General features: G+C 34.5%; 1 protein-coding gene across 4 annotated transcripts in view; it reads left to right on the top strand.

Annotated features, from left to right (window-relative positions):
• LOC117170201 (plasma membrane calcium-transporting ATPase 3) overlaps nt 1-4,279 on the top strand; it is a 1,035,667-nt gene extending 1,031,388 nt beyond the window's left edge. For 2 of the 4 annotated variants that reach the window (XM_033356800.1, XM_033356801.1), the window contains one exon: nt 1,358-4,279. In XM_033356800.1, coding sequence (XP_033212691.1) covers nt 1,358-1,579 — 222 coding nt within the window. In that variant the 3' untranslated portion in view covers nt 1,580-4,279. The remainder of the gene's footprint in view (nt 1-1,357) is intronic. The other 2 variants (XR_004466737.1, XR_004466741.1) reach the window with 2 other exon arrangements.
• Nucleotides 4,280-16,112: the final 11,833 nt, after the last annotated feature.

Genomic DNA, 16,112 nt, shown 5'->3' with positions numbered 1-16,112 from the left:
AGATTGGTCGGCATTGTTGGCCGACCTATTGTCGGGAGCCCTGCGCGTTCTGTTGTTTTGAACCGCACTTACTACAACTATGTTTGGTGTTGTCATTGTTGTCCCCACGAGAAGCTAGTGAAAGGGGTTCGTCCATCCTTGTAGAGCCCCGCATGCAAGGATAAGGCTGCTTACTCTGAGAGGTCGCCCGGTATCCCAGAGTCACCGTTCTAGACACCTCACCCAGGTGCCTTTCAGCTTTCGGCACGGTTTTCACACCTCCGCTTGGGGGTTATTTCCTTCGGGACCACCCCTGGACAATTGTCCGCGACTGCCTATTTATTTTTGTAACCATATTTATGACAAACTTATAATATAACTATATAAACTTATATATATAATTTAACAAAGAATTTGTCATTGTGACTGTTACCGTCGGAAGTGCGTAGCTATAACTGGTTCGTTACCTGAAAGGCATATCCGCGTGCTAAAAATGTGTTAAAGCACTTGCGAGATAAATGTACAAAGCTATCACCCGTGCGTCGCTTTGTGTCCTCAAGACACGCGAGGGTCACGAAGGTCAGTTGCAAGGCAGATGCTCATGAAATACATGAGAATTGGTATTACATTCTCACTTTACTAACTTTTTTTCAAAATGTCCTACTGTATATGTGTGTATGAGAGGGGGGAGGGGGTTGATAATAAGTTCTTTTCAAACCCGTATCCGATTATAGTATTTAAACAAGGAAGTTTAGAGAGACTCGGCGACTTGGACATCTATGCGGCTTTAATCGGCACAGAGGGTATCTACTAAAAACTTCAAAATATCACCCACTTCAAATCAGCTACTCTATCGTAACCGAGGACAAAACAGGAAAATGTTTTTCGGTAATATTACCAGCCAGTAGAACACTTAGTCTATGTTTGATCCCGATCGGAAATATCCGATTCTCGGGTCGGGATATTCATGAAATAAGGCCCCATATTAACAAAACACCGATAAATCTCAGAGCTCGCGGTATTGCCTTCACCTGCTTCTTTGATTATTTTGTCAGTATTCTTCTCCAGCCTAAGTTCGGCGGAAAATCACAACTATCCTAATTACAGCCTGGTCCATGAATCGTGTCGGAATTAAACACTTATTCCATGCATTGCTGCTAAAAGAATTCAAAATCTATTCTGAGAGAAAAAAGGGGATATTTTCAGAAGCTGGACACGATTCTAGGAATGAGGAATAAAAATATTGCTGTTTCCTGATTGATGCCTATTCTCTATTGTTGTTTGATGACTCCCCTTCATACCTGATCCGAAAATCCTAATTTGCCTATTCTTTTTTTAAGTGCGAATGAGTTAATTTATATTAAAACTTGATTTGCAGATCCGCGTAGTGAACGCATTTCGGCAAGGCCTAGACGCGCGTTATGGCGAACACAGCAGCACAACTCTCGCCGAGGTTCTCAGAAAGCAGTCGTCGCTAAACAAGCGCCTCTCGCAGACAAGCAGTATCGAGTACGCTGACAACATACCTGACGAGCTGACTGTACCAGAGATCGACGTCGAGCGCCTATCAAGTCACAGCCATACCGAAACTGCTGTCTAGAAATGTGTCGAAAAAGAAACTCGAGGTGAGAGCCCGTCCTGCCACATCACAGAGTCTCGAGGCCTGTGTATCCTAGAGACCACCCAGTCCAGAATAATTCTGCACATTCTATCGCTAATCTGCCCAGAGGAACTGGACAGGAATAAATGGATGAAAGCGAGAAAGATTGAGCTTACAGTTCGGTATAGAAAGAATGCGAGAAGCGAAGACACGCGACACAGACTTCTGTACAAATGTGTGAAAAACTAAGGTGTTCGTTAACAGTTTTTAAACGACACTAACTTTAGCGAAACGAAGTCGATATCGTTTACTGAGCGACTAATATCGACGCATACCGCAGGTTTGAACACCAATGTATTAGTATACCCATGCCAGTGGCGTACAAATGCTCGCAGACAAGTTGAGACAGCTGATTCAATTTAATTTAAATTAATTTTTCTTATACTCTTATTATCCAGTGACAGCTTACCCCCTACCTTACGTCACTCCACACCCTCACCCATTCTATTAGTATATCCTGCCCCTTGACAAATAGAATGGGCGCTTCCCTAAATACATTGTTTGTGCGCCACTGAACACAGCAACGCACCACTGCCTTTCCTGTTCTAGTCGATAGTGTTCTACGTTTTTAAGTTTTTTGCATATAGTTAGTTAGGATTTTTCAACAACAAAAAATGTTGACTCTGGTCAAAAATGATTGTACTCAAAGAAAACTATTTTTTTTTTAAGTTTTAAATCAACCATCTATCAATGTAGATGACCAAGAATTGTCTTCTTCGTATATAATTTCTTTGCGTATATAATTTATTTGCGTCGTTTCAGTTCTTTGTATTCTTCGCTATTGCTAAGTAATATTTTAAGTCGTCGCGTCGCATATTCGATCACGCTTCAATAAAATATAAGGCAAATAGATTGTTCAGAAATACTAAGCGCGTCCTCGGTCTTCGTGAACTCACCGGTCAGTGTTCAAAATTATGCTTAATAACCCTACTGCGCATGTGCATAAAAAGTAAGCATCACTAACTTGCGTGATTCCTGCTCACAATCAGTGTGGTTTAGTTGCAGAAAGAGAATTGGGAGTACTAGCGGATACACAGCAAATCGAAATAAATCGTTGAATCAGTTTTCGATCGTGCGCCCTCGATTGAAACAAGTGGTACTTAATCAATATTCTTAAATTTGTAACAAAGATGAAAATAGAGGAAGAATGCATCCTCAATGGATAACTTTAACAAATGCGTTCTTGCGCATAGGCTATCTATTCTTTTTGCTTAAAATTTCTTTTATATTATTTGACTTATCTCATTTCACTACTATTTTTATATGCAATTTAAATGTTAGTGAAACTGCAACTATATGGTCGTATTAGAGGGTCCCGTCATTAAAAATGTTATCAGTGATAATGTGGCAACCCGCAGCCTTTCAGTATCAAAAATTCATCCGTTGTATTTTTTATTCTTCACCGTTATCATCTGTTCCTTTTCATGTAGTTAATTTATGTTTTTATAATTCAACGCCACGGCGAAATTTACTGACAACTTCTTTGTACTTAAATAGTTGATTGTGTGTCAAGAGGGGAAATGTAGCGATTGCAGCTGAGTGTGTTATTTTCCACACGAGTGGAGCGAGGGTGGCATTCACACGAGTCGAGAAACTTCGATCTCCCTTTGGTATGCACTGCATTTTTCACAACAACCCTGAAAGTTTGACTTTCGTTTTTCATATGAAAACATTTATATGGACCACTAATCAGTTGTATAACTGGCGAGCTAGAATACCTGAAAAAGACATAGAAAGGTATGCATCTAAATGTTTTGAGCACAACTCATGCGTCCAGCGGAAATAGTTGTGCGTATCGAACCAATAATATTCTCGCTGCTCGTTCATGGTTGATCGTTCCTTGATCTGTTATTAACTATTGAAGATACGCAAATAAAAATTTAAGTATTTCTGCATATTTTTCATCATATTTAATTCATTCTGAAATTTATATGTAAAAAATTACTGTCATGTGCATACTCATTTTCAAGACGAGAATTTCGTGCAGATTGATCAGATCGGCTATTAATCGTATTGTTCGCTCGATATGCAACACTTAGCAGAACTTTTATACAAATTAATACAAGTTACCGTCAAATCACCTTAAATATCCAATAATTACTATAAATTTATCGAATTTCAAAAATTTCCATAAATAAACCATAAACAATCTCACCAAAGAAAAGTGATGACGTAGCCAAAAAAGGTAAAAGACCTGAAATTGGTGACTTTCGAAGCGCTATACAGGTCCCGAAAGTTGAACTTTCAGATAAGGCCTTGTGAAAAAAAAATTGTACTTACTTTTATACGAAAATATCTGCACTTTACTGTACGTTGTTGCTACTTTTTAATTAGGCGAAAAATAATTGTTGATAGTTTCTTAATATAATGCTAAAAAATTAAAAATTGTTTGCTCTCTAGTTTTTTTCGCTTATTATGCATTTAAAAAATAATATTCATTTAGGATAATATTAAAATATTGTAGAATATTGAAAAAAAACAATAAAAATTCGTTCTTCGACATAGACACCTATAACAAACTCGGAATCAAGAGTACAGTTTGAAAATGAAAACATACCTACCTTAAAAATTAGATACAGAAAAGCTTGTTAACTTCTGCGTAAGATATGCTCTAATAAAATTATTTAAAAATCGTTAAAATGTATGGATTTTTTTAAAGGAAGTTTAGTAGAAATTTTTTTAATGCTTTAACAGCGAATGCTTTCTTTTTTTCATACAGTGAGAAAAACACGGCTTGCAGCTTAAGTTTTTATAAACAGAAGTTTCAACTTGGGAATGGTAATTTTATTCACATTTTTTCTGTAAGCTACGCAACAGCTTATGCGCTTATTCTTTTAGCCTTACATTCCTTTTGGAATTAAAAAACTATTATTTAAACTGTCACTCCGTATCGGAATAATCATTAAAAATTTATGGCAGTTGCTGCTATTGGGAGCAACTGCCATCTATGAAAATTACACTGGCTCCCACTTCAACCACTGTAAATCACACCTACGGCTACGTCTGACGACCCTAAGATGGGTGTCCACAGGGCACAAAAAAATCACAGCGACTGGCCCGCGAAACCCTCGTGTGTCTTGAAGACACAGACCGACCCAAGGATGATAGCTATTTGCATCAATCTCGCAAGTGCCTTGGCATGTTTTAAGCGCGCGGATGCGGATTTAAGGTTACGAACGAGTGATATTTTTGAACTTCCGAGAGCATCGATCACAAAAAAATTACTTTAAGCGAATATTCTGGGTACGGTCGCTACAGGTCCCTTTTGAGGTCTTGATACATCTCCTCCGATTCCTTATTCTTGGCAGTAATGTTCTACTCAGCCGGAGCCAGAATTCAATCCTTAATATTTTTTCGAGTAATTTCTCGAAGTCCTGGAGAAAAACATCAGGTTTCGAGTGTGAAATGGAGACTGCACGACGCCGACGTCGTGCTTTTTTTACTGCTTTTTTAAATACTAATTTCGATACACCGCATTCACGAGGTCCAGATCGAGTCCAAAACAAATGGTTTAAATCAAAACAAACGTGAAAACATAAAGTAATTAGACGGTTTCACACTAAATCGATTTTTGCTTTTCTTTTTTCTTTTCATTTCTTTAGAAAATAGCTTTAAAAATCTGCTATTTAAAAATGTCACATTTGATTATTTCTATTCTAAAATGGACCGTATATGTGCATTGACATGTTTTTAGAGCATCGTTTGGTCGGATTGGACCCACGTCCGGACATACGATTTTTAATTTTATTTTTTATTATCTTTCCTCTCGAAAATATATTTAATAATATGATATTTAAAAATGTCACATTTGATTAAGTCAATGCCAAAATGGACCGTATGAGGACATTGAGACGATTGAAAGAGCACGTTTTGTTGAATTGCACACTTTTCTGATAATAGAACATTAATTTTAAACTTTGTCTTCACACCTCGTGAATGCGGTGTGTCGAAATTAGTATTTAAAAAAGGAGTAAAATATACATTTTTAAATAGAAAATTCATATTTGTAGGAAATAATTTGATTTTTCTCTCATTTCTTTTTAAAGGAAAAATTGGAAAAATCGAAAGTGAGGCTGTGTTTCTTAACCTTCCTCTACATTACTGTTCAAAAAAAGTGAAAAAAATGAAATATTGAAAAAAAATTATTTAGTGTGAAACAGTCTAATTGCTTTACATTTTCACGTTTGGTCAGATTTGAACCACTTCCGGACATAGGATTTTGAATTTTTTTGCTTCTTTTTTTTTCTCCAGACAATAGTTTTGAAAATCTGATATTTATAAATGTCACATTTGATTATTTCTATTCTAAAAAGGACGTTATATGTGCTTTGACATGATTTCAGGGCAACGTGTGGTCGGATTCGACCCACGTCCGGACATACGATTTTTAATTAAATTTTTTATTATCTTTCCTCTCGAAAATATCTTTAAAAATATGATATTTAAAAACGTCACATTTGATTAATTCAATGTCAAAATGGACTGTACAAGGACAGGAAAAAAATTTGATTTTTCTTTCATTTCTTTGTAAAAGCAAACATGGAAAAGCCGAAAGTGTGACTGTGTTTTTTAACCTTCCCCTACATTTATATGCAAAAAAAAAGTTTTAAAAAATAAATTTAAAAAAAAATTAGTGTGAAACCTTCTATGTCAGACTTCTCGAACTTCAGGTCTATCACGAGAAGCTGTTGGCGGAATTTTTAAAATTTTGCTTTCTTTACTTCGGCTTTTAAATGTCAGGTGTCTAGATAAAGTAGTGCACTTTTCTCACTTCTGATGTTAAAATTCAGACTAAGGGTCTCGGCCGCCTGCTCCACGGCTTTGTAAAATAAAGCTCTTTTAAAAATCATCTCGTGTTTCCTGACCATTTTTAGGAAAGAATGTTTGCCATTTATAACAATGTAAGCTGTAATTAGAAAAGTTCGGTTAAGAAGTCGTTGGAGTTTTAGAAGTCCGCACCTGCCTTGGCGGCGTGAGATTTACAATCGTTGATAGCGGTGTATATCGAGCCGAGAAATCCTCGTTACCGTTTGAAATCGTTTGAAATCTTTAACAATTTACGAGCTGAGATTTTTTGAACTTCTTTTGTTTTTGTTCGTATTGTATCATCTGAGAACCCGATCAATATGCTCGTAAAATTTCAGTTTTTTCAAATATCAGTAAAAAATGTAAACACAGAGAAAACGCTAAAATTCGAATAAAGAAAACAAGAAATAAGATGCACTGATCAGAAGGTTTTAAAAATAAAATATTTTTTATTAATAATAAATTACATGAAACTCTTATATTCCATTTATTTTTAGGTTTTCAAACTTATATTTTGTAAATTTATCAGAAACTATTTTTGATAATATTTTTAAGTATTTATGATATTATATTATATGTATAATTTTCGGTCATTCTAATACACCTAATTAAAGAAATCTTAATGCTGTGAAAGAATAATAAAAAAAGCAACTTATAAACTCTACGCCTATTAATTTAGCTAGCAAAACATGCAGAAAGCACAAAGTTCCAAACCAAAATCAGGCGACAATGGAGGCAGTAATATTTTTAAAATAGTTTGTTTAGCATGTATAAATTACATAAAAAGTGAATAAAGTTTTAATATTGATTTGGTTAATAAAGCAATCATTTCCTAATTATCTACTATCTTATTTAATATCTAAAAGCTTGTGCGTCATTTTTAATTTACCATTTGGGGTTTTTACATCTTTACTTAAATTCGTATTAAGCGACTCAAGGAACTTCTAACATTGACTTTCACTAGGAACTTGATTTGCAAGCTTCAATTAGCTTACAAATTTTGAGTCTAAAAATTCAAATTTAATAATTTCAGGTTAGAAGTATTTTTCTAGAAAGTATACACTAAAATTGGTTTGTTTCTTCAAATGAATTAATGTTATTTTTAATTTAAAAAGTTTTTGAATAATTTTTAAATTAAATATTTACTGTTTTAGAAAGCGTTTGCTCGGTTCGATCGACTTAACAAAAAGTTCGTCTCGTGAGACGATTCGAACCGATATGACGTTTTGAAAAGATGATCACTTTTCTTTTTTTCGTCGGATTCTCGGATCGATCGCTCGATATGCATCACTAATCGCTGAATATACGAATCAATATGCAAGCTCTTATGCATATGCATGATCTTACACATAGCGACATCAGGGGACGTAAGGTCGTTAATCGCCCGTTAAACTGCCCCAAACGAGTCGATTAAAACAAGCAAGGACGTAACTGATGTTTCCTAAATGCTTAAGCTCATTGTCCCCGGAAGCCCTAGTAATCCGTTCTAGCTTCAGATTAATCTAGGCACATTTCTCCGAGTAAAATTCTATCGCAATTGGTCCTGTGTACCCAGGAGAATGTCCTAATTCGAGAGATAGTGGCAGAAGTGTGATACAAACGAGCCGAGGGCTTGCGGTGCTGCCCTGAAAGACGCCCATCTGAAAGGTGACGTTGTTTGTTGTCAAATGATATATTCTAGGTGAAAGAAAAATCTAGTTTTTCAAATCAGCATCAATCTCTCTATGCATGTCACTATGGGTTAATGAACCTTCAAGCTTTCGAACAGACAGATGATAACTCTATGAGATGTAGAATAGAAAGATTTCCGGTAGTTATGTTTTCTCAGTAGCCTCCAGCACCTTTTTGCGAGGCACTTTGTGCGTACATCTCTCTCTACTCAGGCCTAGTTCTTCGAAAAATCGTGTCGTTTTGAATGGCTGTGAAAATCGTGTACAGGATGTTCAAATAAGCTATTGGCCTACAAAATCTATGGATTGGACAAGTAGCATTTCATTGGTAGGAATATAGTGCTTCCTAACCACTGATACTGCGGAATGGTCGTTTTCGACTTGAAATTTGAGGTGAAAATGCGAGCCAGATCTTAGTACGTAGAGGTAAGCTTTTCTTATCAGAAGTTCTTGATACTATCTGGTCTCATCGGGAAAGTTTTTCGTGCTCCTAAGTGCTTTTTCATCACTTCGAGAGTGATTGATGTACATTCCTCCTCATATGGTATGATGTTGTCACAATGCTGCTTATAAACGAATGATATTCTTACGAAGGGAGTCATCCATTTTAGCCAGATCCTGGATCTTAGGAAGAACCTGGATGTTAATGTTCTTCCATGTACTGAAATCGTGATAATTTTTTAAAAAGGTGCCTTCTGTCGGCGGTTGTTCTTAATCTCGCACCCTTTTCTTTATCTGTTGCTTTTTCATACTGCGGTTGCAGAATCGCTGATTGTACATATCCAGTTTTTGAGAAGTAGGGAACCTAATTTTTCAAATACAGGTACTGGAATATTTCTGCCATCCTATCACTCCAGCAAGTCAACCTTCAGTTGATTCTTCCACTTAATATGAGCGTTTCGCCGGCTCCCTTGACTTTTGTTAAGGGATGGTCCCGAAAGGATTAACCCCTGAGCAGAGACTTAATAAACGGGAAAAACGGTGAATAGTACCTGGATAAGGTGTTTTAAACGATGACTGTAGTATGCTGGGCGACCTCTTAGAGTATGCAGCCTGATCCTTACTTGCGAGCTTCAACAAGGATAAGAGAACCCTATCCCTAGTTGTAGGTGCGGTTCAAAACGATTGAACGAGCCGAGTACCCGACAATTAATCGGCAAGCAGTGCTGATAACCCCAGATTTCGGGGTGCTAAAAATAATTTAGTTGACAACACGATGACGAACCAAAGAAACGCTCACATTGACTGGACGACTCAACTCAAGAATGACTTGCTTGACTGCTATGATACCAGAGTTATATCTTTTTGGAGAACCGCTGTATGAACTAGCGACAGAAGCAGACGAGGAACCGAAATTAAGACCAACCACGAAAAGTAGGCACTTTTGTGAGATGATCGCGATTTCAGGAAAAGAAGGAACTTTGCCAGCCAGATTCTTCCTAAGCCTCAAGATCTAGCTGAAATCGATATCTCCCTTCTGGAAGATATCTTGTAAAAGTGCAAGCTCTGGAACATGAATTGCTTAGTTTATGGTGCGGCGAGAGCTTTGTTGGATTCAAATCGAAGGCAAAAACCGACGATGGATCAAAGATCAAAAGACGGCTACATCGGCTGTACAAGTCAAAGCTTCTGACTGTCAAACTGCAAATTGCTGACAAAGGACGAGTGTTATCTAGCATAAGAACGAGAATACAGAAGATGGAAAGATGGGTCAGAAAGAATTAATAGTTTCTTGATAATACATTGAAAACTCTGGAGTTGAAAGAAGATACTAATAATGTCATTCGCTTCAAGGATTTTCGCGACAACCTCACAACATATAAGGAAAAATGTCTATCAATTACTGTCGATGAGGTGTATAAGATCTTTGCAGCTATCATGAACGACGGGATTGTTCGAAGAATTGAGCTCGTGAGGAAGGAGATCTACGCAGCAACTTATCACCTTGTCCTGTCCATGGGCTGTATTGACTACTGGACAGCTTTCGGTACAACTTCTCATAGATCTCATACACCTCTCAAAGCCTTATCATCTGTCTTTTGGAATGCTTGAAGATACATCCACACATACTTAGATGCATAGAGAAATTGATGTCCATTTGGAAAACTAGATTTACCAGCACATATGGAATTCATTAGATTAATCCTAAGAAAGAAAAGATTACTGGCGTGCCCGTGGTCCCTGAGAATGTGGATTTAAGTGTTATAAGACATTTTAATACTGGAGTGATCTATACATACCTGGGCGATTAGGAATTCAAATCAATGAATGAAGAATGAGTTTATGGCCCCTCATATCCCTCGGCGTAATATCATGCATATGCATAAAAACTTTCATGTCAATTTGTCCGTTCCGCGATTATATTGTACATGTCACGCCAACTGGGAGAACATGAACTTCTGAATCTCCAATGTCTTAATATACAAATTGTTCTGAGTATAGCTTACATCATCGCAAATGGCAGAGAACCTCTCCTACCCAGATAGTACAAGAGTTTGCGGCATGCTTGCCTAAACCTTGCGATGCAAGATCTGGAAGCTTGCATTGCAAGGTTTAGGCAAGCTTCCCGCAAATAAGGCAATGTCCGCCATGCGGCAAGATTGCAGGGCAATATGAGCGCCATTGCCATGGTAATCTCTCTGCAAGCTTGCCTGCAATATTGAGGAAACATTGGAGGATGATTCGTCGGCAAGTTTTATTTTAAATTTCTTTTTTTAAGTATCATACATCATAGGTTTTTGTAGACACATAAGGTGGTATTCCGTGAGAACATTCCAAAACGACTGCGCAGCCCTAGGTGCCATGCACAACTAATGCGCAATGGATGAAGTTCAAGATTGACAGGCAACGTTTCCTGAATCATGCTTGGCAATATTGCCACATCACGGACATTTTCTTATTTGCGGGAAGCTTTTCTTATTTGCGGGAAGGTGGAAACTTCTGAAACTTGCATGGCAAGATTTAGACAAGCTTGCTGCAAACTTTTGTGCATTACTCAATCTTAATGCAGTCCTTGTCAGAAGAACAAACTTTTGCTTTTCTCAAATCATCAGAGCTAAATTCAGAGAGAAGGTTTCATTTTCGCCCTACAGCACGGTGCAATTTTCACCTTAGTGTACCGCGATCGCAATTCATGTCAAGAAGTTCCCAGTGATAGATGCAGAGCGTGTCATGCACACGCTCAGTATCTACCACACATACTATCTGGGTGTCCTGCCCACGCGGGAACTACGTATATCTACAGACATAATGCGGTCCTAAGAGTTCTTTATAACCATTTTTGTCGATATTACGGTGTTGGCCGCGTTCCGGCCCTACCGACCGCTCAGAGGGAGATAGAGTAAATTGTCCAAAACGAGAAGTGCCAAATTGTCCGGAACTACGTTTTTCGGATAGCACTATTCGTTACACACTCGAGACTGGACATCGATCTCCAAGACATTGCTAAACGAGCTATATTCATGATCGAATTCTTGGCTGTGACCGAATGTTATATCACGGCTTCGCAGAAACACAATCAGCTAGGGAAGTAAGACCATAAAAGGAAGCTGTAATAACTGTACCCAGAATATTCGGTTAAAGTATTTTTTCTTGTGATTGATCCTCTCAGAGATGCAAAACTATCTCTGGTTCTGGTATTCGAGGTTCTACTGGGAGCCGGTTTCATTTTCATAGATAGCAGTTCCGCCCAGTGGGACGCTGCAGTAGTTATTAATTCTTGTTTTAAACTATATATATAAATTCGCAAATTCGGTAGAAATGTGAACCAATAAGATAAGAATTTTTTTCTTAAATTCATATTTCTGGTATAAAATTGAACTATTTGTTTGAAAATTTAACAATTTTGTTGGAACGTCGTTTATTGTTTGTGAAAAATTTAATAATTTGGTCATAAACGTACTTTTTTGTTAAAAATGAATTTTTTTATTTGAAGTTAAATTATTATTTTTAAAAATGTAACCATTCTTTTTATAAATTAAATTTTTTATATCGAAAGTTAATTATTTCACTTTTATTTTAGTATTTAAACCTTTTAATTTTATGATTTAACTTTTTTTGAAAATTCGTCTTTGTGGTTATAACATTAATCTTGAAAACCTGTTTTTATAACTGAAAATTTAAATTCATTTCACTTTTGATTAAAGATGTGTATCTTATAAGTTAAAAATTCATATATTTGGATGTAAATTAACTTTTTTGTTCAAAAGTCATATTTTTTGTTAAAAATTAAACCATTCTTGAAAATATAACTATCTTGTTGAAAATTTGTTTATTGTTTATGTATTATTTTCCTAAAAAGGCATATTCATATTTGGCCGTAAATTAACATTTTTGTTGAGAATTCATGTTACTGGCTTAAACATAGAATATTTATTTGAAACTTGGAAAATTGGAAATTCTTTTGTTTTGATGAAGCATAATTTTTTCTTGTCAGTAAAGTTGCATATCACTTTTGGTTGAAAATATGTCGCTTATAGGCTAAAAATTCAACTTTATCGTCGTAAATTAACTTCTTTCTCAAAATTGATATGTTGGGTTGAAAATAAAACTATTCATTTGCAAATGTACCTATTTTATGGGAACTTCGCTTACTTTTTTAAAATTTTTTTATCGCGAAAGTTTATTATTCCACTCTCGCTTGAAAACGTCTCTCTTATAAATTTATGATTCAGCTATTCAATCATAAATGATGTTTTATGTTAAAAATTGGTCTTTTTGGTTATAAAATTAATCTTGTGTTTTTAAAATTCATGATTTTGGTTAAAGGTTTAAACTATTTTGTCAAAAAATCATCTTTTTAATTGAATGCAACTGGTTGATAATTCAGTTTCTTGTCGGAAAAAGTTTTTAAACTGAAATTTAGTGGTTCCATTTTTGGTTAAAAATGCATCAATTTTATTAACAAATTTAACTATTTGGTCCTAAATTAACATTTTTCTTGAGCAAAAATATTTTTGGCTACAAATTTCACTACTTATTTCGAATTAAATTTTTTTTATTCTTTCGCCTTGTGGAAAAAGAATTTTTTTAACTGAAAAGTTTAATTTCACCTTTAATTCAAAATATGTTACTTATAGGTTAAAAATTCAACTATTTCGTCTCAAACTTCTTTTTTAAACATTCATATTTTTTGTGTAGAAAAATGAAGTAATTATTTAAAAATGTTACTATTCAGTTTAAAATTATTCTTTTTTTTTTTGGAGAATTAATTTTTTATCTGAAAAGTTTATTATTGCACTTTCGGTTGGAAATTTCTCCCTTATAACTTTATGATACAACCATTTAATTCTTACTTAAGTTTTTGTTTAAAAATCGTCTTTTTGGTCATAAAATTAACCTTGATTTTGAAAAATTCAACTACTAACTCTTTGGTTAAAAATTCTGTTTTTTTTTTCGTTTGAAAATTAATTTTTCATACGAAAAAATTAATTATTCTACTTTTTATGAAGTTAATTTGTCTCAGAATGTGTCATTGGTCATACGGTTCAATAAAAATAATAGTGGATTGAGTTGCCCATGAATCATGCTTTATTTGTCAATGTCTTTAGAAAAGCCAACGTATGTTTCGAACTTGTTGCAGTCCTTCTTTAAGGTATCTTTTTTTTTAAACTTAATTTTTTGTATGATTTTTCATCTAAGTTTGTGATTCAACTATTTTGTAAGAAATTCATGTGTTTTGTTAAGAATTCGTCTACTTGATTTTAACATTAATCTTCTTTGTTGAAAATGCATCATCTTTGTTGAGGATTGAATTTTTTTGTCAAGAATTCGTCATTTTTCATTGCATGCAAGTCGTTGACAATTTTTTAAATGTTTTTTTTTAATTTAAAAATTAGTGTTTAAGCTAAAAGTTGAACTATTCAATGTTTGGTTAAAAAATTATCTTTTTAAACCAGAAATTCAACTATTTGGTAGTAAATTAACATTTTTGTTAGGAATGTATATTTTTGTTCCAAATTAAACTATTTGTTTAAAATGTAACAATTTCTTTAGAATCTCGGTTATTTTCTGTAGAATATTAGTTTCTGTTTATCTAAAAAGTTAAACATTCTATCCGATTTTAAGGTTTAATGTCTAAGGTTTAATACCTGAGGTATTTCCACGAAAGATATTTTGTTCATTTTTTTATTTAACGAACATTTGAGAAACAATAAGTAATAGGGTGCTTAAATAAGCATTCATTTTTCAAAGGTTCTGCTGCCGTCGATCCTGGTCTACAGGAGTCCTTCGTGCGTAATGAGGACTAAAATGCAGAGTATAACTTTTTTTTTAAATTTACCACTTGGTAATTTATCAATATAATATTTGGAATCTCCTAATTATAGCAATTCCAACGTGCAATATTTTACTTAACTTGGAAATTTCGAAAAGCTATAATTTGGCCACATTGTGGTTAATGTTTCAAAAAACTGCACTTCTTAAAATTATCCTTAAATAATTTCGCACTCCCAGTCAAAAATTATGAATAATCTTATTTCTAACTTAATTTGGAAACTCATTAATAAATACCATACTTTTCTTTTCATTTCTCAAGCAGTTTTTTCTTGAAAGTGAACTAAAAATACTATTTTCACACTATATTCAAAATACTATATTCAAAAATTTGAAAAAAATGTTGAATTTTGATGATTTGAACACAACATTTTAAATTAATTTAAAACATATTTAGGATTTTTTCATTTTGCAGGATTTTCAAAAAATTGGAAGAAAAATTCGAGTTTCGAGATGATAAAAAAATTTGCATGACATTCCTGGAAAAAATTTTCACGATTTTTCAAAATAAATTTTCAAGAGATTATTACTAAAGAATTCGGAACACACTGTGAGGTATAAAGTAATGTTTCTAGCTTAAAATTGCAATAAAAAAAGAACCACGTGGGAGGGGGGGGGTTGTTTAAAGTTCCTGAAAAATTTATCACATTTTTTTGCCATGTTTAAACGCGCCCAGGGCTTTCAGTTGTATTATAGTCAAAATTAAAACATTATAGAAACAATGCAATTTATCTAAGTTTGTCACACGTACGAGTTTAAACATACGGTGCTGGCGAGGGCAAGGGGATTTGGAAATGGGAGTGGGCGTGGCTTGTATTCGAAATTATGTGCACTAGGGTGGTCCCAAAATGCTTTGCAAATTTTGTTTTCACTCTAGAGTGCAAGAACCCCCCCCCCCCCCCCCCCCTCCTCCTACCCAGTTTCCATTTCCGGAGACAGAAAATCGAAAATTTTGTTCCGAAATTCGAATATTAACCGGGTTTCATCGAAATGTACCAAGTGTTTTAGGAATTCAAGAGGAGTGTCGACGAAATAAAAAAATAATATTAAGTTTCATTTCCAACCCACCGTCAATCTCCCCGTGGCGTCCCAGATGTGACAATTTGAATATTTACCATGTCTTTGTGAATTAATTTATTTTTGTTAACAATTTTTATTTGCTCGAGCAGTTATTTTTCGATGACTAAAAAAATGGAATGAAATATAAGACATACAATTAATTACGATTTTATAAATATTTTTGGAAAAGTAATTATTTAAAGAAATTATATTTGTTAGAATCATTAAAAAGTGGTAAATATGTTCTTTTTTATATTCTATAAAGTCAGAAATATTATTGTATTTTCTCTGTTTTATTTTATTTGTTTAGTTATTGAATAAAATTCTCAAGCAAATTAATATTGTTTAAACAAATACTGCAGGCAATAGTACAAATATGTGCAAGCAATGACAAACAATTATATTTCAATCAGAAAACACGATTCTTACTTCACATTTTTAAGAATAAATAATTGTTTAAATTCACTATTAGTAATTATTTGTATTAAAAATACGGCGGAAATTGCTAAATAGTAACAATAATAGGCAAAAATTGGATTGTTTCATTTTTAGGTTATCTTTGGGGTGCTGCGGGTAAGGTAGGGGTAGGTTAAAAACAAAAGTTATTAGTATTGCTTTATTTCGTAGTCTCTCCTCCTTTTAGGTTAGGAGGAGGGGGGGGGGGG

The sequence above is a fragment of the Belonocnema kinseyi genome, chromosome 3 (genome assembly GCF_010883055.1).
Source record: "Belonocnema kinseyi isolate 2016_QV_RU_SX_M_011 chromosome 3, B_treatae_v1, whole genome shotgun sequence".
NCBI lineage: Eukaryota > Metazoa > Arthropoda > Insecta > Hymenoptera > Cynipidae > Belonocnema > Belonocnema kinseyi.
The sequence above is the reverse complement of the archived record's forward strand: the minus strand, read 5'-3'. Positions and strand labels throughout refer to the sequence as shown.